At 52.6% G+C, this 21,336-nt stretch overlaps 8 protein-coding genes across 8 annotated transcripts; 5 read left to right on the top strand and 3 right to left on the bottom strand.

Moving 5' to 3' along the window:
• Nucleotides 1-857: 857 nt before the first annotated feature.
• AYO20_10352 (hypothetical protein) lies at nucleotides 858-2,891 on the top strand (the record flags this gene model as incomplete). Its single annotated transcript, XM_022648610.1, has 1 exon — nucleotides 858-2,891. The coding sequence occupies one exon, from the start codon at nucleotides 858-860 to the stop codon at nucleotides 2,889-2,891; it is 2,034 nt and encodes a 677-aa protein (XP_022495403.1).
• An 807-nt stretch (nucleotides 2,892-3,698) lies between these two features.
• Nucleotides 3,699-4,631, top strand: AYO20_10351 (hypothetical protein; the record flags this gene model as incomplete). The annotated part of the gene is made up of 1 exon (XM_022648609.1): nucleotides 3,699-4,631. The coding sequence occupies one exon, from the start codon at nucleotides 3,699-3,701 to the stop codon at nucleotides 4,629-4,631; it is 933 nt and encodes a 310-aa protein (XP_022495402.1).
• A 269-nt stretch (nucleotides 4,632-4,900) lies between these two features.
• Nucleotides 4,901-8,017, bottom strand: AYO20_10350 (hypothetical protein; the record flags this gene model as incomplete). Its single annotated transcript, XM_022648608.1, has 1 exon — nucleotides 4,901-8,017. One exon carries the CDS (start codon nucleotides 8,015-8,017, stop codon nucleotides 4,901-4,903), a length of 3,117 nt encoding a protein of 1,038 aa, XP_022495401.1.
• Nucleotides 8,018-8,375: 358 nt separating this feature from the next.
• AYO20_10349 (isocitrate dehydrogenase, NAD-dependent) lies at nucleotides 8,376-9,603 on the top strand (the record flags this gene model as incomplete). The annotated part of the gene is made up of 2 exons (XM_022648607.1): nucleotides 8,376-8,465; nucleotides 8,527-9,603. 2 exons carry the CDS (start codon nucleotides 8,376-8,378, stop codon nucleotides 9,601-9,603), a joined length of 1,167 nt encoding a protein of 388 aa, XP_022495400.1.
• A 712-nt stretch (nucleotides 9,604-10,315) lies between these two features.
• On the bottom strand, nucleotides 10,316-12,394 carry AYO20_10348 (hypothetical protein; the record flags this gene model as incomplete). The annotated part of the gene is made up of 2 exons (XM_022648606.1): nucleotides 10,316-12,097; nucleotides 12,158-12,394. The coding sequence occupies 2 exons, from the start codon at nucleotides 12,392-12,394 to the stop codon at nucleotides 10,316-10,318; spliced, it is 2,019 nt and encodes a 672-aa protein (XP_022495399.1).
• A 2,700-nt stretch (nucleotides 12,395-15,094) lies between these two features.
• On the top strand, nucleotides 15,095-16,385 carry AYO20_10347 (hypothetical protein; the record flags this gene model as incomplete). The annotated part of the gene is made up of 4 exons (XM_022648605.1): nucleotides 15,095-15,162; nucleotides 15,270-15,820; nucleotides 15,959-16,068; nucleotides 16,131-16,385. The coding sequence occupies 4 exons, from the start codon at nucleotides 15,095-15,097 to the stop codon at nucleotides 16,383-16,385; spliced, it is 984 nt and encodes a 327-aa protein (XP_022495398.1).
• Nucleotides 16,386-16,470: 85 nt separating this feature from the next.
• Nucleotides 16,471-17,297, bottom strand: AYO20_10346 (hypothetical protein; the record flags this gene model as incomplete). Its single annotated transcript, XM_022648604.1, has 3 exons — nucleotides 16,471-16,700; nucleotides 16,757-17,057; nucleotides 17,106-17,297. 3 exons carry the CDS (start codon nucleotides 17,295-17,297, stop codon nucleotides 16,471-16,473), a joined length of 723 nt encoding a protein of 240 aa, XP_022495397.1.
• Nucleotides 17,298-17,916: 619 nt separating this feature from the next.
• Nucleotides 17,917-21,031, top strand: AYO20_10345 (hypothetical protein; the record flags this gene model as incomplete). The annotated part of the gene is made up of 13 exons (XM_022648603.1): nucleotides 17,917-18,072; nucleotides 18,183-18,255; nucleotides 18,311-18,395; nucleotides 18,470-18,561; nucleotides 18,631-18,786; nucleotides 19,357-19,456; nucleotides 19,550-19,733; nucleotides 19,801-19,843; nucleotides 19,953-20,009; nucleotides 20,083-20,140; nucleotides 20,284-20,546; nucleotides 20,590-20,738; nucleotides 20,864-21,031. The coding sequence occupies 13 exons, from the start codon at nucleotides 17,917-17,919 to the stop codon at nucleotides 21,029-21,031; spliced, it is 1,584 nt and encodes a 527-aa protein (XP_022495396.1).
• Nucleotides 21,032-21,336: the final 305 nt, after the last annotated feature.

Here is a 21,336-nt window from a genome sequence, read left to right as displayed (position 1 = left end):
TTGTGCAAGACAATGACAAGAAAATCAGAGGCACGCGCGCAGTTGCCGGATCTGGGATGACGAGGGAGTCGGCAAGCTTGCCGTTGTCCTTTGGTCGATCAGTGCGGGTTTGATGGAGATCAACCGCGGAAGCTCCACCGGCATTTCCATCTTGCCTATTACTACTAGATAGATACCCGAATCGATAGGCACCTAGTCAAAGTACGTTGTTGGACAGTTAGTAGCGTCAAAGTCAAAACAGCGCTCTTCGTGCCGTGTGTGGGTCGATGTCGCCCACAATTCCACGAATAAGTCGGGCGTTATAATTCTCGGATATTTCGAGTCAGAGGAGGGATGGTAGATGCAGAAGACACTCTGATGAATGAGGGCCGACCATCGAGGTCTTTGCGGTAAGCATCGCTGACAGGGATCGGACGAGGATTGGCGTTGCGGGAAGTTAGTGAGGGGGTTTCGCTTCCTTCTCCTATGACTCGGCCTGTTCTTGAGTTTGAGATTGTCTGTTTTGGGAAGCTCATATTTATCCAGCTCACCAACATATCCTTCTAGTCCCTGGTTCCTCTTGTGGTGAACGTGAGATCTCGTCCATTCAAGGTCGTCGTCAGAAGGTGATTGTGACAGAGGCTTGCATGGTGAACGGCCATTGGTTGCCTCACCCTGGTCTCCACCTTACTGATTGAGCTAGTCCTCCTGTGGTCATTCTCAATGACCCCCGTCAGCCTCATGAACAACAGCTGCTCTTCTCAGCCTTATTTAACAGCTCAACCTTGCTGTAGGATTTCTCGACCAGAATGTCTCTCGAAACAATCTCTCAAGAAACCCTCTTGTCAGGGCATCACTGATAAAGCCGCCAGAAAGCTATGGCTGACCCGACGCCATTTCGTTTCAAGCAACAGCACCCAAACGTGCCGTCCAAGAATCCAAGCCTTCCCAAGAAACAATGGGAAGAGCTAAAGCCCGTGATATCAGGATTTCTACATGAAGGAGTCACCGTCTCCGAGATTCTTCGACAGCTTGACTCTAGGCATGTTCACGTCACAAGGAGCCAGCTCACAAATCAGATGAATAAATGGGGACTGAACAGAGACAATGCCCAACTCCACCAAAGAGCTGACCGCTCGGCTCGAACTCTTCCGACGACTTGTCCAGACTCTACTGAAACGCAAGGTCTGGGCTCCAACATGGAAACTACGACGATCCGCGACCGTGGGTCCGTTACAGGTTTCGAGACCTCGACCCTGGAACAATTCTCATCTTTAAGAATCGAGTCAGGCACAGACCATGTCTCTGAGGCTACCGGTGCACATTCATCGCCCGGCGTAGGTCCAGGAAGTTCTCCAAAAGCGGCTCCTACTCTAGCTGTTACTACGGACACACCTTGTATCAATGAGTTTATACATTCGGCCGTACCGTGGCGGCGTGTCATTTTGACCAGTGAGCTATCTGCACGACCGGCTCAGACGTTCAACTCAGAAGTTCAAGTGACGACTTATCCGACACTCCGCATGCCTCCCTACGAAGTGATCAGCACTATCAATGTTCGGAAAGAACTGCTGATAGGCATAACTCCATTCACCTCCGGCGGACGTTCCTTCATCGGCAGGTTAGATTACACAGCAACATTGCTTTTCCTTACGAGACACTTTGGAGAAGCTTTCGATATCTTATATCTCATTTCTTCTACACTTAATGACTGGATGAGAGAGAATATCTGGCTCAGTCGCTACTTTCTCCTCTTCGTCATAAGATGCGCTCGTTCTGCTTGTACTGTACAACAGAAGCTGGTCGCAGAAGCACTCGTCGATCAGCTCAGTGACTGGGTGGAGAAGCTGCAACAACACGTTGACCGCGGCTGCGCACGGTATATGCGAGGCCTTCTTCAACTGGGCGTGGACGGGTCGGAGAGTGGAACACCAGAGCAAATGGCCTATTGGACTGCTAGCTCTATTCTATCCAGCATGTGGCTTTACCTGTTTCCCACAAAAATCGGAGCAACGGAATTCCATCCCCGAGCCATCCTTGACTATCTCTACCTTTCTCCCGAAATCCAAGTGTCGATGCTCAGTGCTCTCTCTCTCATTAGAGGAGGTGTGCGGGAGAGATATGGGGACCTCAATAATCTCAACAGGTATGATCCTACCCTGTTTCAAGAGTTTGTCGGATCTCCTTGCTTTGTGCAGGCCCTGGTGTGTCGGCTCCTCGAAAAGCTCGCCTGCACTAATCCACTCTATTGGTCTGGTAACTCAACTCCTGGCCAAGGCAACAAGCAGTTTTCAGAGGGGTTTTTGAGACAGGCTGTGGTGATATTGACCTTGCTTGTCGTTTCCCGCTCTTCCCTGTCTTTACCCAGAAGTGTTTATTCCCTTGAATCTGCGATCGCGAAACTTCAACAAACCTTGGAGTCCGGCCCGGGGAGCAGTGACTATAGACAAGTCGTTGATGAGTACCTGCAGTTGAGTTCAAGAAGGGTCGCAGAGGAACAACAGACAACTTTAACACCACTTTGGCTTGATGTGGCAGTACCCAGAGAAGTGACAGGTCTAGCGAGTCCGACACCTAAACTTGATGTCTTTGACATCTCAATCCAGCACTTCAGGCACCAAAGGGGTTTCACAAGAGCGGATCCGATTCTTGATCTACAGTTTCCAGGTGCTCATTCCTGGGCGCCACAATCGCCGTCAATTGGGGACCGATCAGAGGTAGCAACTCTTGCCAAGTCTTTGACGCCGTCAACGAGCTCGTCGTTTAGGTTGTTCAAGTCCATCGGCCGTGGAAGCGTTGCCTCTACTTCTAACCTGTCGATGCGAACAGCATCTACAGGCATGTCATTAGGGAGGATGAGCTGGAAGTTCAGTGCGGTAACGGGAATGCCGTCGGATCCCTCAATCGTGTAAGCCATCTCCCGAGTGTAAGGGTATCAAGCTCATTCCTTCAGGGAGACCAGCAACAACTCGATCCGTGCAGATTGTACCTAGGATGGGTTTTGAATTGCTCGAAGGAGAACCACCGCTGGGTATCTGGAGAGCAACAACGAGATGATGTGCTAAAGTGACAGAGGAATGGGAAGGTCAGTGGTGGAAGTGCTCACTGCGGCACATTATGCTCGAACTAGAGCCTTTTGCTGGACAAGAATGCGATAATATAGATTTTAGTAGGTTGAGATTATACACCTATGATGCAGATTTGTGATTACTTGATGCCTTACGATTCCCTTCCAAACTCGTGGTTCATGAGGCACTGGCGAGGCTGCGATTTGTTGAGAAACCTTCATATCATTGGCTGAGGGTCAGCCTTGCCGCTTCTTGCCTCTTTCAACCCAATGACGTACGAAAGAGGAAACTCAGCCGCTGCGAATCAAACCCAGCATCTCAAAACCGGCGAGAGTCTCAACCTTTCAACACGACAGACCTCTAGAAGAAGTAGCTAGAAAAAATCTGCCACCCCTTGTTGACCGAGCAAGCGTATTTACCACCCAGGAGGGTAAGAACGCGAGGCCCCGTCTATTCGTCTCCTCTGGCTTCATCGACATTCTTGTGTTTGGAACAGAAGGCCAGGAATGATCTTAGGCGCCGAGTCCAAGCTACAACCCTGCGCAAAGCACCCGAGACAGGATACAGACGAGTCCGCCCTTCTTCCTCCGTCTTGGGACCACGTTCACAGACCATTCCCGAGGACATTTGGAAACCAAACAGAATCCGACCATGGCGACGACCACAGCCTCCGTCACGGAGGCGTCAACTTACAACTCTTCCTCCGATGACACACTCTGCTGGACCACCGCACAAGAGTCGGCGCTCCTGCAAGCCATCATCCGGTGGAAACCGGTGGGGATGCACAAACATTTCCGCATGATCGCCATCCGAGACCACCTCCTGTCTAGCGGGGCCATCAACCCGGATGACAGTCACACGTCCACGGCGGGGATCTGGCGAAAGCTGGCGAGTCTGTACGATCTCGAAAAGCTGGATGAGCGGGAAGACTCGATCATCTTTGATGGGTCTGGTGTGGGCGCTGCCGGCGTCGAGGCAGAGAACGGAGGAGGAGGCGGCGGCGGTGCCGGTGACGAGTCACGCAGTGGCAGCAGCTCCAAGGACACGGAGTACTACTGGCGCGAGTTCGAGCTTCCCGGGGACGACTTTGGGGAGATGATGTGGGAGAGACGGCTTGCTCCCGAGCCCGGGTCCAGTATCGAGAGCAGTCCCCTGACGCAGCCGTCGAGCCCGGACGTCGAGTCCACAGCAACTAGGGGCGAGAGCACGATCGCCGACACGGACGAGCCGCGCAGCTCACCTGTGAGCGTCTCCGGGAGAGGGTCAGGGCGGGGCCGAGGCCGCGGTTCTGGCCGCGGCAGGCTGTCCCGGCTACAGAACGAGCTGGAGACGGCGAAAAGCGAGCGCGGCGGGAGCCGGAGGACGAGCAAGGCGCCGAGTGTGGTGGAGCCGGATGGGGACCGAACCATGGAGGACGCGGCGGACGAGGACGCCGCCGACGAAGAGCCGGACGAGAGCGGAGCCGGCGAGGAGGGCGACAGCGACGATCACGAGGAAGAGGAGGCCGAGCAGAAGCGGAGTGGGCCTGCGAAGCGGGGGCGGGGCGGATCACGCAGAGGGAGAGGCAGGAAACGGCGGCGATGAGCCTCTTATCGGGACCAAACAGACATTGTGAAACTACTTTTCATTTGGAATGACAAGAGACGCCATGGCACGGATTGAATGACAAGGGACACCAGAGACTGGTGTTGACTTTACCAGGAGAAGATGATGATTCCGCATTGGAACTGCTCTACATCTGGGTATCAAACCCGATTGCGCTCCAGGCGCACCAGACAGCTTTAAATATCGCTAAGCTCCTCAGTGCCCGTGGTAACTCCATCCTTCCCCCGATTTGCCTTGACGAACCGTCCTTACGACGTCGCTGCCGCCCCCGCAGTGGCCTGCTGCCTCCCTCTGTCCTTGTCACTGCTCCTCGGTTTCTTGAAACACCCAAAACTATTTCGACTCCCGTCCCTCAGTTTCTTCAACACGATCCGCATGTCGCCCAGTTCCTGCTGCAATCTCGCCCTGGCCTCGTTTGTCGTCCTCTTGTCCAACTCTGTGTATATCTGGCCTTGAATCTCCCCTGCCTTGGGCGTCGAATAGTTCGTCATGGTCTGGGCAATAAACTCCGTGTCGAGGGTCGCTTGCATCAAAGCGGGGAGGCTGTAGGTGTTTGGTTTGCGCTCTTTGAACCCCTCGAGCAGGGCTTGCGAGATGTTCTCGAGCATATAGGACAGAATCTCGCCCAGTAGGGGACTGTTTGACCCCGTGGTGCTTGGGACAGTCGTAGAGACCTCCGTGTGGACCATCACGAGCCTCATCAGCGCAGCATAGACGTACGGTCTGACTTGATCTGGCTTTGGATTTGTAGGTACCCAACTTGGCGAGTTAATTCCATCTTTGACGATTTGAGTCAAGTTCGCGACCATCGGTTTGGTGTATGAATGGAACAATTTGGCGTCAATTTGGCCAAAAACATCCTTAATGGTCTTGGACTCTTCCGCCAGCTTCACAGAGAATGAAGATTCAAAGACTTGGATAAGTGCGGGCACATGTTCGTTCCGTAGCGCCTTCAGGTTCGACATAGTCAGGAGCATGCGAATGTTACGGCTTGAGGCGTTGATGGCGTCTTGCATCAGAGCTTCGCTTGGCGTAGCACCGACGGCAATCGAGTTGAGGCTTGTCACCAAAACCCAGTCTTCCTCGTCTCCTTGGTTCGAAGCCTCGGTGTTTTCGAGCATGCCACTGGCTGTCTTGTAAATTGAGCTGACGAACTGGGTCCGGACCATTTGCAAAAGCTTCGACGGTGGTGGGGTGAGGATGTCGCGACCTCCTGGCTTGGTGGTAGTGTCGGAGAGATATAGCACTTGTTGCATACCCTGAAGTACTTTTCTCTCGAAAGCTTCGATATATATCGGCATGCGAGTCTGATCGCGTTTGTCAGGCGAGCGCACCCAGTCCTCCATTGCCTTGCAGCTTTCGGCATCCTTGCTCCAGGCTTCACAGACGGCTCTCATACATCGCTCTCGGGCTCCTGCGATCATGGTCTTGATCTTTTCAAACATGGCATTGTTTTTGCTCACTGGACCCAACGCGACCATTTCGCCAGCACCAACCCCAACAAGGGCGAGGATCTGCTGCAGATAGTGCACGGCGCTCAGTGCGTTGGAATGAGGTGGCCAGAATGCATAGTCTTCCCATGGCTCGCCTTTCTTTGCCGCCGCCGCAGGCAGATCTGTAGGATCAAGTCTGCCTATTCGGCCATCGGTGGGCGAGAATGCCGCTCCCATGTGAGGGGTTGTAGGTGTACCGGCGGATCCAGGTACTGGCGAGAACAGAGACGAGATGTCTTCAGCAGGCGGATCCGCGAAAAGCGAAAAGACAGCATCCCTCAACTGGCTGACCAGCTCGGTGACACCGCTCCGCAACCCGTTGACATCCGATTCGGACAGTCGAAGATGCTTGCTGCTCTCACCTTCATACCCAGTGGGTAAACTTTTCTGTCTGCTGCCATCGACAAAAGACTGTGCTGTTTCCCAGAAGTCGATAATCTCTCCGAGCAACCCGTTGGACAAGGATAGCAGCTTCGTGAAATAGGTCAGTGTGCAGCTCCAGAAATCGATGACATCCTCGGTGTCGAGCGCTTCGGGTCGCTCTTTGGAGGCTTGTCTCAGAAACATCGCCACAGTCTCGGAGGATGGACGTTCTCCAAGTGCCAGACGGCGGCGCAAGATCTCGATTTCAATCTTGGATCTCTCCACAACCGCTGCAATCTTGTTCTTCAAGAAGTCGTACCTGCTGAGGAGGTAAACCCAGATCGGGCTTTCTTCCACACCCAGGTGTAACAAGACCGTGATGAGTTCCATATGCTCCTCTGCCTGGGATACCCCAGAGAGTGGGAGAGCGGCCGAAGTGTTGGAGAGCTTGCGCCAAATGTCGCGTTTCAGTGCTTTTATTTGTTCATCCGCACTTGACCACATTTTCCCAACAATGACAACCCGATAGACTTCATCATCTGAAAGTCCACGGCCAGTTTGCCTCACCTCTTCGCCGAAGGCTCGTGCCTCGGCAGCATACCGACGAGCAGAGTTGTATAACTCTACAATTCGGTCATAGTCTCTCTGGTTGATAGCTTCGCTCAGACACGAACCCAATTCAAAGATTGCCCTGTCTTTCTCCACCGCATTCAAGATAACTTTTAATTTCGCTTCACGTTCCTTTCCTCCTAAGGCAGGGCCCCAGACGTCCTCGGCCTTTTTGGAGACCTCCGACAGCGAGATTTTCATACCTTGCACGCCATAGTCTGTCTCTCTGCGTAAGGCATTTTTGCTCGGGCGCTGAGGAGGTGTCGCGCCAGCCGCACTGCCACCGCTAATATTCCGAAAGTGGATGCCACTGACACGACGAGAATGGCGGGGAGACGGGGGAGTATTAGCATGAGTATCAATGCCCTGGTTTCGCATTTCGGTATACACATTGTCGATGGTGGCTTTGGCGCGGACGAAGCGCTCAAAGTTGGTCTCCACCAAGGCTTTGAGTGGTGCCGATTGCTGGTCGATGGACCTGGCCAGATATTTGGATCCTTGTATCAGGTCTTCTGTGGTGTCGTCGGAGTGAGTCGTTGATAGGAATAGTTCGGGAGAAAAGGTCGTTGAGGAGAGCATGAACCTGTTTCTGTACCGTGTGTCATGTTCCGCTGGCAGGCCAAGGTTCGTCAACGAGGTCACCACGCTTGATGGCGCCCCCAAAGGATCTGGTTCATCTTTCTGCACCAGATTCGCCCTGCCCTCGACCGTTCTCTGGGATCCAGGGAGAAGACTCTTCCTCTCACTAGCGGTCCTTTCCAAGGCTGAGTAACGGGAGCGAGACCGTCTGACGCCCGCGGCATCCGGGTCCTCGTCATCGCTATCCAGCTCCGCCGGCCATTCTGTCGGAAACGGATTGGATATGTTGTAGTGATTCAATATGTCTCGTGTCTGGGCCATGGTGGACAGACTGAGGACGAGTCGTTTATTGCTGTCTTGGAGACACGATTTATTGTTTGGACCACAAGGAGGCCCGAGCCACGAGATTATTGGAGGGAGATTTCTCGCAGTCACGTGCAAGCTTACATAACTCTCCTCTAGCTGCCCCCCCTTGCCATCTGTGATGTAACTGGTACGTCCCTGGTCGATAAAACATTTCAGACTGAAGCTCCACCACTCGAGCTCTGGCGCTATCTTTGCAAAGTATACGACTGCGCCAATTTCTCAACTCTGTTCCTCGCTCCATGTGGTGAACAGGATCCCTTGCTGAAGCTCCTTTGCTCTCGTTGCTCAGCAATTTCACCAATATTCGCCCACCATGATCGCTTCTCGAGCATTTGCTGCTCCAGCTCGCCAATGCCTGCGAAAAGCTTGCACGCAGCCAACATGGGCTCCCGCATACTTCCAGGTGACTGTCAGATGCTGCCAGAAGCTTCACAGTGCCCATTTGACTGACTCTGGCTATGCAGACCCAACCTAGACGCTACGCTTCGACTGCAGAAGCGGATAAAGTCGCCAAATTCAAGGGCACGAAAGGACCGGACGGAAACTACACCGTGACACTGATAGAAGGAGATGGCATTGGTCCCGAGATCTCGCAGTCGGTCAAGGACATTTACAAAGCTGCAAAGGTGCCCATTGTGTGGGAGCCTGTCGATGTTACACCTCGCCTGAAGGACGGCCGGACGGTCATTCCAGACGAAGCGATCGACTCGGTCAAGAAGAACTACGTCGCGTTGAAGGGACCCCTCGCAACCCCTGTCGGCAAAGGCCATGTCTCTCTCAATCTTACCCTCCGACGAACCTTCAACCTGTTTGCCAATGTCCGACCGTGCCGCAGTATAGAGGGCTACAAGACGCCTTACGACAACGTGGACACTGTGCTCATTCGAGAAAACACGGAGGGAGAATACTCGGGAATTGAGCATGTGGTGGTGGATGGCGTCGTGCAGTCCATCAAACTGATCACCCGCGCAGCCTCTGAGCGGGTCTTGAGATACGCTTTCCAGTACGCCCGGGATGTGAACAAGAAGAAGGTCCGCGTGGTGCACAAGGCGACCATCATGAAGATGTCCGATGGTCTCTTCCTCAGCACTGCAAGGGATGTCTCAAAGGACTTCCCTGATATCGAGTTCGACGCGGAACTGCTCGACAATGCTTGCTTGAAGATCACGACCGACCCGGGTCCATACTCCGACAAGGTTCTGGTCATGCCCAACCTCTACGGCGATATTCTTTCCGACATGTGCGCCGGCTTGATTGGTGGTTTGGGTCTCACTCCCTCAGGCAATATTGGTGACGAGTGCTCCATCTTCGAAGCCGTGCACGGTTCTGCCCCTGATATCGCAGGAAAAGGCCTTGCCAACCCCACTGCTCTTTTGTTGAGTAGTATTATGATGCTACGGCATATGGGATTGAACGAACACGCAGTCAAGATCGAGAACGCCATTTTCTCCACGTTGGCGGAAGGCAAGACCTTGACAGGAGATCTGGGTGGAAAGGCCAAGACACACGAGTACGCTGCCGCTATTATTGACCATTTGTAAGTATGCAGCTTCGGTAGGAGGCAAACTTGGCTGCACGTCCTCGACGGTTTTGGAACACAGAGACGACCTCAGCGATCAAGTCGAGGCGCAGTGTATGCCGCCTTGAGCAAGTCATGTTAGGGTGGGATGGTAAAGGCCGGGGTGGATGCAGAAGCCAGAAGTCACTTTTTTTTTCCCGTACTTTGAATTTGGTCTGATTGATGTATGATCTTACAAGTACCACGCTAGAGCGATCCGAGTCATGCAAATAACATGTATTGATTGAACAACAGCATGCGACCTTTCCCAATTGTGTGGGAGCCAGTCCACCAATTTGCGCCACCTCTCAGAGGGACTGGTATATTCCTTCAACAACAGAAAGCTCCGCCGTTGGTGAAGATACAACGAGGTATTGTACAAGTACTGAACTCGGTCGCCGGCTGGTCGGTTGGCGGCCAGGTACAGCCCTTGTAGAGTGAGGCATTTTGACGCGCGAAAGTGGATGTGGCGGCAAAAGAAAGTGTTCGGAAAGACCGGAAATCGGTCCACGACTGGACCTATTTTTGTACAAAGTACAAGTGCCTGTAACTGCACCTGCACCTGTACCAGTACCTGTTATGGTCACGACCACACGACGGGAAGTCCGGACAAGGCTGTGTGCGTTGGAGTTTTCTCGATTTGTATGTTAGTATTTCCATTTTGGGAAATTGTTGGAAACCCGATCGAGCCAGCGTCAAGCGTCCACGGGCCCGACCCTGACGACTTCTCGTTCCCGCATCTCCTTGACACGTCTTTCCTTCTCCAGACCCTTCTCCACCCCACGCTTCTTTCTCATCAATTTGTCGAATCGCCCTCGCGCCCCGAATTTGACCTTGGTGATCATGTCGCCAGCCTGGCCCTTGGTCAGATCCATCTCGGTCAGGGGCTCTTCCTCAGAAACTTCACGCAGTCGGTTGAGAAAGTCGAGTTGGCCCTTGGAGGCGGGCGATTTGCGCCAGGACGATGATGTTGCGATGAATACGCGTTCAAACTTTTGAGCCGCGAAGGTGTCGGCAGCATGTAAGGCGTCGCTGAGCGTTGCGGCAGTTGCCACAGTGCGAGGACGAGACCAGGGTGATTTGGAAGTCTCGGTCGGGGGAAGAGATTGCTTCCATATGACCGTGTACGAAGCGTCAGTGGCCCTAGGATTAGAGTCGAGCGATTTGGAGTAGGGAGTGTCGGTAGGGAGGCGGCGCTCAAGGGTCAGAATTCCGCCTCTCGCCGCAAGAACATACTTGTAAGAATCGATCTGAACCCAGGCATTGGGGGATATGGCGCGCAGGTGTCGTTCGCCTGAAGTATCTTCGATCAGGTCGTGCACAGAGTCATAGTGGATAAAGTCGAGTTGATGATTGCCGGACACACCATCGGAATCATCAACGGGACATGCCGCTTTCGTAGAGACTTCTTTCTCTGTTTGGCTATTTTTCAACGCTTTCAAGTCGTCTACTTTGGCTGACCTCACCATCTCAGCCGGGTCCAGGCCGAAAAGGGTCGGTACTGTCACGATACCAGTCTCAAGCGAGGCGACCATGTCAATGACATGACAGTCCTTCTTGCCCGGATACAATCTCATACCGCGTCCAATCATCTGAACAAGCAGATTGCGGGATTTGGTCGGTCGTGCAAGCAGCACGCAATCAATGTTGGGCACATCAGTCCCTTCAGTAAAGACACCACAGTTTAGCAAGACAGGGAATTCGCGCTTCTTGAATGCCTCGAGTCGTTCACCACGTATGCCTTTCTTCGTATTGCCGGTGACAGATTGCGCATTGATGCCGTGTTTCCTGAACGTGGAGGTCAAGCTCGCCACATGATTCAGATCGACGCAGAAGACCAAGGTCGATTTCCGATCGCTGGCTTCTTCCATCCATGCCCGAACGGTGATTTCGTTTGTAGTTTCAGTATTGACCGCGGCCGAGAGTTGACCCGTCTGGAAGTCTCCATCCTTGCCACTTCGAACCCTTGAGAGATCTGCCTTCGACCTGACGGTCGTGAACATGACATCTGATAGCCACTTTTCGCCAATCATGTCGATATAGTCTTTGTGATAGACAATGTGATCGATTGCCGTCCCCAACTTGAGGCCGTCGAAACGAGAAAAGGTTGCCGAGACGCCAACCAGTGCTGGCCCAGTACTTGTTTGCTGTTCCAAGCCAAAATGTTGGAGGACTTGCAGGTACCCAGGAGCCACGATGTGATGAGCTTCGTCGACGAGGACCAGCTTGAATCTTTCGGGTTTGTATTTGCTCAGCCGCTCGCCAGAGACCATGCTCCGGACAGATGCCACCGTAATGTCTGCGGCACCTGAAGCGTGAATGTCTCCCATTTCAATGTCTATGCTCTTCTCAGGGTATGCTCTCTCGCAGTGACGTGCTGCCTGCTCCACCAGCTCTCGCCGATGAGCAAGGATAAGGGTCTGTTGGGCAGTTGGACTTGGTGGCTCGATTCGACTGATCAATTGCGTGAATATCACCTGGAGAAAGCAGCGTTAGCATTGCTCTGATGCATCCACCACTCCTGACAGTGAGCGCACCGTCTTCCCACTGCCAGTAGCTAGTGAGATGCCCAAGCGCCTGTGGCCCTTCTCCAGATATGATAGAATCGATTGAATGCATTCTTCCTGATATGCCCGTAGTTGTATCACCTCGTTACGAGCTGCTGGTGATGTATGGCTGACGACGGTCGCCAGCGACCGGCGTGCGAACGGTGAGATCGGCAGACATGTCGCTGGACGACCAAGTGCGGAAAGCCATCTGAAGGCTATTACCATTATTTGGCACGGTGCATCGTGGGATAATCAATGACATTGGAGTGAAGGCCGTCGTAGACGTTTGGACTCTCTTAACCTGCCGCTTTAATGTGGCCCGACTTGAGTCGTACAAAGGTTCCCAATGGTTGTACGACGTATTCTAACCTTCATCCAGAGCAACGATGTCCCAACTAGCAACCCTTGACCACCTCAACTTACCCTCTGCTAAGTTTCAATATCCAGATCGAGCACGGAGCACCTTCGATACCAACATCAAGCTGTCGTCTTGACATATTTTGAGAAAATGCCCGAAAATGGCAGCGGCATCGGTGAAGATGCCGGCAACATGTTGTCTAGCTCGCGTGCGGACTGCAAGTTCGGCCGCATCTGGGGTCAACCATCCATTATTCGGGTAGAAGGTACTCGTATTTGAGACTTCTGCATTGTATTAGGCATTTCTATGTGCTAAGTCCATTGTTTATTACTCGAGACAGTGATTTTGAGGTCTGTTCCGAATAATTATATGTTCATTGCAGTGCCAACCTGCGACTCCTGTTATCTCGTGATGTAGCTAATCTCGCGGCCTTTCGCAAGGCTACCACTCCCTTGTCATTTCGATCAGGAAAGGGATTCGGAATAGCACCTATATGAGGCGAATTTGAAAAGATTCATGGATCAAAGATCACGACTCCGTTTGACCAATCCTTCGCCACGATCTCCTATATTTATCGAAGATAGAAATGTACTGCGCCATGGGCACAAAGCCCTCGTGGATTTACAACTACGGATCACCCAGGGCAAGTGCCATTCTTGACTGATCTGAGGCGGTAAATATTGTTGATGCACTTTGATGAGACCGCCACGCTTCTGGCCATTGATACTCAATGACCCTTGGGCTGGATGTATCGCCCATTGACTTCTAAAACCCAACCTTTTGTATTGACGATGGGTTAGTTCACAGACTGCATTTCGAATTTCTTGCCCTCGCACCACACTATGCTACATGAAACACCTTTGCAACTCCCTCGTCCATAAATAGTTTTGACCAGCCTTGAGAAGTAATGTGTAAACATCGTAACACCTTGTGCCCCAGCCAATTGAGTGACGTTTTGAGCGCGTTTGCCCTGATATAGAACGTCTATTCTTGGCAACCACCCCGACCTCTCCCTCCACACACACACACACCTCCCCGACAGAAAAACTTAAGATAAAAGGACCCACGGCTATCAGAGGAGCTGTAATCGATAAGGATTCACCAAAAAAATAAGGGTGAAGACCCCCCTTTTTGCCTCCAACAAGATTCGAACTTGTGATCTTCGCATATATCACGTTTTCGCAATACAAGTGCGACGCTGAGCATTCCTGTTAGTTTCCCTACGTCCTCATAGTGTTTTTAAAGCGCTTACCGTTACCCCTGCGCCATGAAGGCGGCAAAACATTTCCCCGTATGATGTAAATCGTTCTCGAGACGAAATGTAGTGAAGATTTTTGAAAGTTAAATATACAAAGACCGAAGGAAAATGAGCCAAGAAAAGGCTTAGTCAGGACGATCCACAGCCTGCCAAGCCGCTCTACAGTCACTGGAGCCCGAGCGACCGGTATAGCGAACGGTCGAGATCTGCGACACCGGCGACGGCGACTACCTTACAGACCCTGGCAATATCGCATGCAGCATAGTCTCTGATCTTCATACTACCGTATACCGGTGTCAAATCGCTGATACGTAACCAGCGGCTTCGAGAAGGTTGGTCCAGCAAACCTAGCCGGCATGAGGCTGTGTGAAAATGAGTTGTGTTGAAAGAAGAGCCTTGTCCTCAGTCAACAACCCTGGACTTGGCTGGCGTACGCTTTGACCAAGTCGACAGGCTCACTGTTGTCGGTATTTCCGTGCATGGTACCAGTCCAACCAACCTTTGCGCCCGCGCACCTCGTACATTGGGCGATACACGAGGTACATGGACACCGTCTTCTTCAAAGCCCGTTGACTAGCCCGATCGGTATTTGATAAAGGTCCACATTTGTTGTTACGGAATTAAGAAAAGACATGTATGATTCGCTCGTTGGGAACGACATCTCGCCGGATACGGTCCTTGTCTCTCGTGTTCATACCAGGACCCTTTGTCCTTTGTGGTCTGTCAGAGAGCGACGGGAATGTCAATTCCTCAAACGCCCGATCGACTACCGGATTTGTCTCAGCAAAGCATGGGTAAACCCCTCCTTGCAAGAGTACCCACGCCAGAGAAGCAGAATCTCCTACCATACGGGAAGAGGACTAGCACCTAGCGAGGGCGAGGACGGGCTCAAAGAAGCACCCTAGCCTATTCGGGGATTACACCAATGTCGTTTCTCCCGATATGCGCCATGCCTTCCCTTGTTCATGGAGCTTAGACCTAAACTGTCTTGCAACTTTCCTCCGACCTACCTCGGTCTGATCTCGTCCCACTCCGTACGGGAGGAGACTCTGGTAAGGTAGCCCAATACGATATCGACATGGAAAAGAGCCATCCGCCCGCAGGATACATTAACTCATGTATCATATGTACCATCCAAGGCACTTACGAAATCCATCACCTCTCTACACCGAAACGCTATTCAATCTACAGCAACAAGGAGCAACTCAATTAATCGACATGCGGATGGCAAGGGCAGCACGTCTCCATGGAAACAAAAGTGTCAAAATTGAAACATTGCCATTGCTAGATACGACGTTGGCAGAGAAACATGTCGAGGTGGCTCCGGCCTGGTGTGGAATATGTCAAGGGGATGTGGCAGAATATGCCCATGGACCGGTATGTTTGTCGGGTTTGAGACTCTCGGAAGTAGGCCGACCTCGTTTCCTGACAGGAGTGTGCTAAAAGGTGTATACACCATGGCCGGGGAATCCACACCCTCTCAGTCACCAGCATTTACCCATGGTCATCGGCCACGAGTTCTCGGCGATCGTCACCCAAGCTCACCCTTCAGTGGCTACCGACTTTAAAGTCGGCAACCATGTGTCGATTGAGCCGATCCAGGGAGATGGAGACTGCCACATGTGCATTCAAGGTCGCGAGAACAACTGCGAACGACTGTCGATACTCGGCCTCACTCAAACGGGTGGCATGATTGAGCGGCTGTCGATACCGGCTCGAAAATGCCACAAGCTGGAACCCGGCATATCTCTACAGGTGGGGGCGCTTGTCGAGCCTCTTTCGGTGGCATGGCAGGGCGTCGCAAACTCGAAACACATCTTGGATAACCACCTCAATGCCTCGGTGGTCATTATCGGGACCGGCATGATTGGGATTGCCAACGCCCTGTGCCTTCGAGCTGTGGGCAGATTCCAGGTCCTTATGATCGGCAGATCCGCGGCACGCAACGAGACGGTCCAAGGCCTCAATCTGGCAGATGTCGTCGTGGATTTCAATGACACATCCCTGGGCAGAAATTGGACAACTACTTCCAAGGGTGTGTGTAAACGGGTTTCATTTGTTCGTCCGTCAGAACCCCGGGAAGCTCTCCAAAGTTCGAAGTAACAATATTCAATGGCCTCAACAAATGCTCGTATCGTATGCTGACACCCGAGTCTCCCTGACTAAAGACTAGGTCCATGCTGCATCTTCGACACTGCCAATTCACAATCCACGTTTGACCTTGGGATAGATCTGCTCCGGAAAGGGGGCATGTACTATACCTTTGGCCAGTTTCACAGCAATGTAAGTGTCGATCGAGGTCGCAGTGCTATTTACCATCAGACCAGAAACTGACACCCGATCAGATCTCGGTTGACATGAACAGGATCATTTCAAAGGCGCTCGTCGTCACCGGAGACGGATGCTACCGGTCCGGGACGTTTGCGTCCGTCATCGAAGCCCTCTCCCAGGACTTAATTCCCACCGCGACCCTTGAACAACTGGTGACCAGGAGGATCCCGCTGGGTGAAGTGGAGGACAAGGGTCTGAAAGAGCTGATGGAGAATAAAGACCAACATATCAAAATCCTTGTTCGAGTGAACGGCGATATTCTGGAATGAGGAAGACTGCACAAAGGCTGATCTTTTGCCCCCTGAAGTCTGTACTTTTGAATTAAATATCTACATGATATGTGCTCTGCCAAAATCACGGCAAACCGCCGTCGATGGTGATTGCACTGGCTGTGATGAACCTGCTTTGATCTCCAAGGAGATATGCTATCAGGGAGGCGATCTCGTCCGGTCGGCCTTTTCGTTGGATGATCTGGTCTGGGGGCACGCCTTCAAAAGCGGCCGTCATGGGGGTGTCAATGACACCTCTAGCAGGAACGGACCCAACAGTCAGTAAGTGTTCGTTTTTCCCCTCTGGGAGGGGGTCTAAATACTGGCTCAGCGAGAGGTGATCAGCGGTGAGATTTCTTACGGGCAGATACAGTTGGCGCGGATCCCCTTTGCTCCGACTTCCTGTGCGACCGCCTTGGTCAGACCAATGACCCCGTGCTTGCTGGCACAGTAGGCGGCGTAATTGGCCGTGCCGTGGAGTCCCGCCCTACTGGAGGCGTTGACGATGCTGCCGCCGTCGTTCATGGACCGAACTTGAGCTTTGGTGCAGATAACGACCCCGGTGAGGTTGACATCGAGCACCAGCCGCCAGTCGTCGAGGGCAAAGTCGCTCACCAGGCCTTGTCGCAGCACGCCGGCGAGGTTGACGGCGCCGTCGAGCAGCCCGAACCTCTGCACCGTCTAGCGAATCCACTCGTCAACCTCGGGTTCGTGGCGGACATCGAGAGCCGTGCACATGACGGCGCAGTCGGGATGCTGTCGCTTCACTTCGGCCGCCACTTCTTGCAACTTGTCGAGGTCCAGGTCGGCGATGGAAAGATTGGCGCCCTGTCCAGCGAGGCAGATGGTGGTCATGCGCCCGATGCCGGACGCTGCCCCGGTGATTGCGATTGTCTTTGCCAACAGTGCCATGACCAGATGGTATTGTCCCCTCAGATACTGTAGGCCTGGGGAGTCAGGTCTGTTATCGGTCCGCACCATGTGTCCTCAGAGAGGAAGTTCCTCTGAGTAGGTAGGATTTCTCCCACGGTCCAATCGGAATTAGAGTCCTCATCCCTCGTGGTCTTGGGAAAATTCCAGCTTCTTTCTCGGAATATGCTCAAGGAAACATGAGTGCGCAGATGTCGACCGGGGGTATATATATGTCTCCTTGTGTGTCGTAAAGTGGACAACACATTTCACCTCCAGGCCAACAGATTCCGAATCTTGTGGTTGATTCCCGCATCTCATTGGCTGCAGTTCGACCGACTTGGTATGGGATGGAACTGTGCGAGGATCCGGGGATTGTGTAGGAGAGATTATGGGGTTCGCATGAAATTCCGGGGTCGCCAACTGCTTTCATTCTGCACCTCGGCCCCGTATATGGAGAGGATGCATTGTTGCTTATACAAAGGAGGTACACACGATTTTGGCTGTGGCCTTGCAGACCATCAATCCCTTCCTGCACCCTCCACTTTGCTGTCGCTCCCCTGATCATTACAACCTCGTGAGATTTGACACCACTGTCTCTCCCACTCGGGCATTGACAGAGATGGGGTCCAAAGTTGACGACAACGATGAAAACGCCGGCACGGCGGTCCAAGTTGAATCCTCCTCAATTTGTTCGACCAAAGAGACGTCGCCACCACAACCAGCAGCCTCTCACAAGATCTCCTTGTCGACCTATCTCGCAATCATATCATTCTGGGTAAGTCCTGTAGCTCCCGCAAGTGTGTGTGTAAGTGTGTGGGAGAGATTGTGTCTGATTCATGGCTCGTGTCTTCTTAACCTGAGATTTCCTACTAATAACAAATCTAGTTTCATTATGGAGCGGCCAACGTGGCCATTGTCATGATCTCGGCCGTCGTTGCAAATATAAATCAAGATATAGGTGAGAGAAGACCCCGATACCTCCATGGGTTTCGGCTGCTCACCTTTTCATCCAGGCCCAAGCTCCGTCTACACATGGCTTGCGTCAAGTCTGGCTCTGGCCTCGAGCATCAGCGTAGGAGTTGCTGGGACCGTGACCGAGTAAGATCCACAAGATTTTACAAAGATGCCTACCGTGGTCGGTGTGCCAGGAGATTGACGGACATCAAATCCAGCCTCACTGGACGACGAGGATATTCGATCCTGTTCGGACTCGTTGGGATTGTGGGATGCATCGTGGCTGTCACGTCCAAGAATATCAGCCAGTGTAAGCACTCGAGACTCCCTTGATGGTATCTGCACATCTTCAAGGCTCAAGCTGACATCTCTCTAACAGTGATCGGCGCCAACGTCCTCGTCAGTCTCTACATCGGCTCCAGCGAGAACAGTCTATCAGCCGTTTCGGAACTGGTGACGCACAACCAACGCGGTGCTGTCATGGCTTGTTTCAATGCTGGGATCGGCGTCTTTACCGTTTTTGGTTCCTTGATAGGTACGGTGAACACAATCCATAAAGGACGAGTCACTCTCGCCAGTCCCTACACCTCGGTTTTCTGCGGTCGAGGAAGAGAAAAACAGAAATCTAACAAAAACATGGAAAAATACTACAGCTCATGCCATGGTGAGGAATGGATCCTGGAGAAGCATCTATTACCTTGTCATCGCCCTGGACGTGGCCGGCACCGTCGCCCTCTTCTTCCTATAGCATCCACAAGCTCCCTTGGCCGGGTTCAGCTCGTATCGATCATTGGTCAGGGGCTTCGATTGGTTCGGCCTCCTTGGACTGATGGTGAGTTGGTGAACTCTTCCCATGACTCGCTCGAGAAGAGAATGTTACTGAAGCTCGTGGGTTCAGACGGGCCCGACTCTCCTCCTACTGGCCATCACATGGCTGGGTGGAACATACCCCATATCAGATGTTCGCGTGTTGACGACGTTGATCATTGGCATCGTCATGATTGCCCTGCTCGGAGTCTATGGCAAGTTTTTCCCAACAGAAAAAGAAGGACCTGCTTCTTCAAGGTCACCACCCCGTTTTCCTGATATTCACTCGCCTTGACAGAGGCCTTTGTGCCCGAGAATCCCCTCCTCCATCCTCATCTTTTCCGCCGTATCCGGACTTTTACCCTGATTCTCATCGTCACCATCGTGGGCGGCATGCTGTGAGTGAAACTTTTTCCCATGTCAGAATCTCTCATCGCGGGTGTGGGATACGGGGGAGGATATGTCCTAACTGATCTTGAAAACCCACACAGATACTACTCGCTCTTGTCCTTCTTCCCCCTCTACCTGTCCTTGATCTACGTCAACGACCCCTCGGACGACATCAAGATCGGGGTCTACAACATCCCCTTGCAAGCGGGCAGCTTGTTTGGCGGGGTGACCACCTTCTGGGCTCTTCCCAAGCTGAGAAAACCCCGACCAATGCTGATCATCGCGGTACGTTTTGACCGTTTTTCTTTGTGCCATAATTATCTCGATCTCTCGACTGAGATCTCCGCCGCAGGTCTTTGTTCAGCTCCTCTTCATCGCCCTCATGGCTATACCCAGTAAGTCACCCACATCCCGCCTCCAATCACCCTTGTCCGGGGCGAGGCTCGACGGGAGGGAGAATCTCGAGGAATATGCCAGTACTGAAAACACCGACCGCATCAACAGATCAAAACCAACGACCAATGGCACTGGCATTCTCCTTTTTCGGAGCTGTAGGGCTCGGTATGTTTTTCCCTTCCCCCCCGGAGAGTTGAATAACCAAAGTCTTTCCAAGTCCCTAACTCTCCGTCGTTAGGATCATCTGTCTCTCTCTCGGTCCTCCTGATCCAGTTTTCAGTCCCGGACAAATACATGTAAGTAGACCGCCCATACGAGATATATGCTCTCTCTCTCTCTCCGCCTTTTTCGTTGTCTTTTCCAGGGGAAAGGGGCCAACAAACCCATCAACGAGAACCTCCTCACTGACAACACAACTCCCCCCTGTGCGTCGGTGCAGCGGTTTCGCATGGGGCATGCTGTCGCTGTTCCGGTTCGGCGGCGGCGCCGTCGGCACGGCCGTCTACTCGTCCATCTTCTCGTCGAGGAGCGCCGACAAGGTCCCCGCCTACGTGGCCGCGGCGGCGCTGCGGAACGGCCTGCCGAGTTCGTCGGTCGATCAGCTCTTGGGGGCCGTGTTGACCGCGACGGGGGACCCGTCACCGACGTCCCGGGATACACGACCGAGATTGGCGTCGCGGTCAGCCACGCCGTCAAGTCTGCGTACGTCGCGTCGTTTAGGTGAGTGGTCTCTACGTGTCCCCAGAGTTGAAAAAGCAACACCCCAGCTTTTGTCTGCCTGTCTGCCTGTCTGGTGAAACAAAAAGAGCCAACACCATCAAACCCAGATACGTCTGGGTTTCGTCCATCGCCTTCGGCGCCGTCTCTCTCATCTGCACCATCTTTGTCAAGGACGTAAGTGAGATTCTACTATTTTCTTTCCCCTCCCCAATATCCCCTTTCTTTTTTTGGGGGGGGGGGGTTTCATTAAAAGTCACCGAGTAAACCGGGTTCTGACAATCCCTCGACAAACCATACAGCTCAGTCACCAGCTCAACGACACAGTCGCCATCAGGCTGAAAACGGAACAACGACAGGACCAACAAGAACAAGAACGAGAACCAGAACCCGTCGCGGAAACGGAAACGGGAAAGGAAACGGTCGTGGGGAAAGAAGAAGACGACGAGTTGGACACCAAGACGAATTAATTGATTTGTTTATTTCCGAAGGCTGCAAGATACCGACACTAGTTGTTGTTGTTATTCTTGTCTGGTTGTCTGATTGTTCTCTGGTTGTTGTCGCCCGTGCAGGCAGCTGGCTAACTACATGGAAAGACATGGAACTACATACTAAGTAGGTCGGTTGGTCGGACTGCAAAAAAAGAAATAATATCCATAACGAGCTGAACAAGGCATTGATTGAGCATAGAGAGGAAGTTTCAATACTCGTCAACGCTAAAGAGCGCCAAAGCCTCACAAGGTCATTCATTCCATGTATTATACTCTTGCCAAGC

The sequence above is a fragment of the Fonsecaea nubica genome, assembly GCF_001646965.1.
Source record: "Fonsecaea nubica strain CBS 269.64 chromosome Unknown Scaff109, whole genome shotgun sequence".
In the NCBI taxonomy this organism is placed as follows: Eukaryota; Fungi; Ascomycota; class Eurotiomycetes; order Chaetothyriales; family Herpotrichiellaceae; genus Fonsecaea; species Fonsecaea nubica.
The sequence above is the reverse complement of the archived record's forward strand: the minus strand, read 5'-3'. Positions and strand labels throughout refer to the sequence as shown.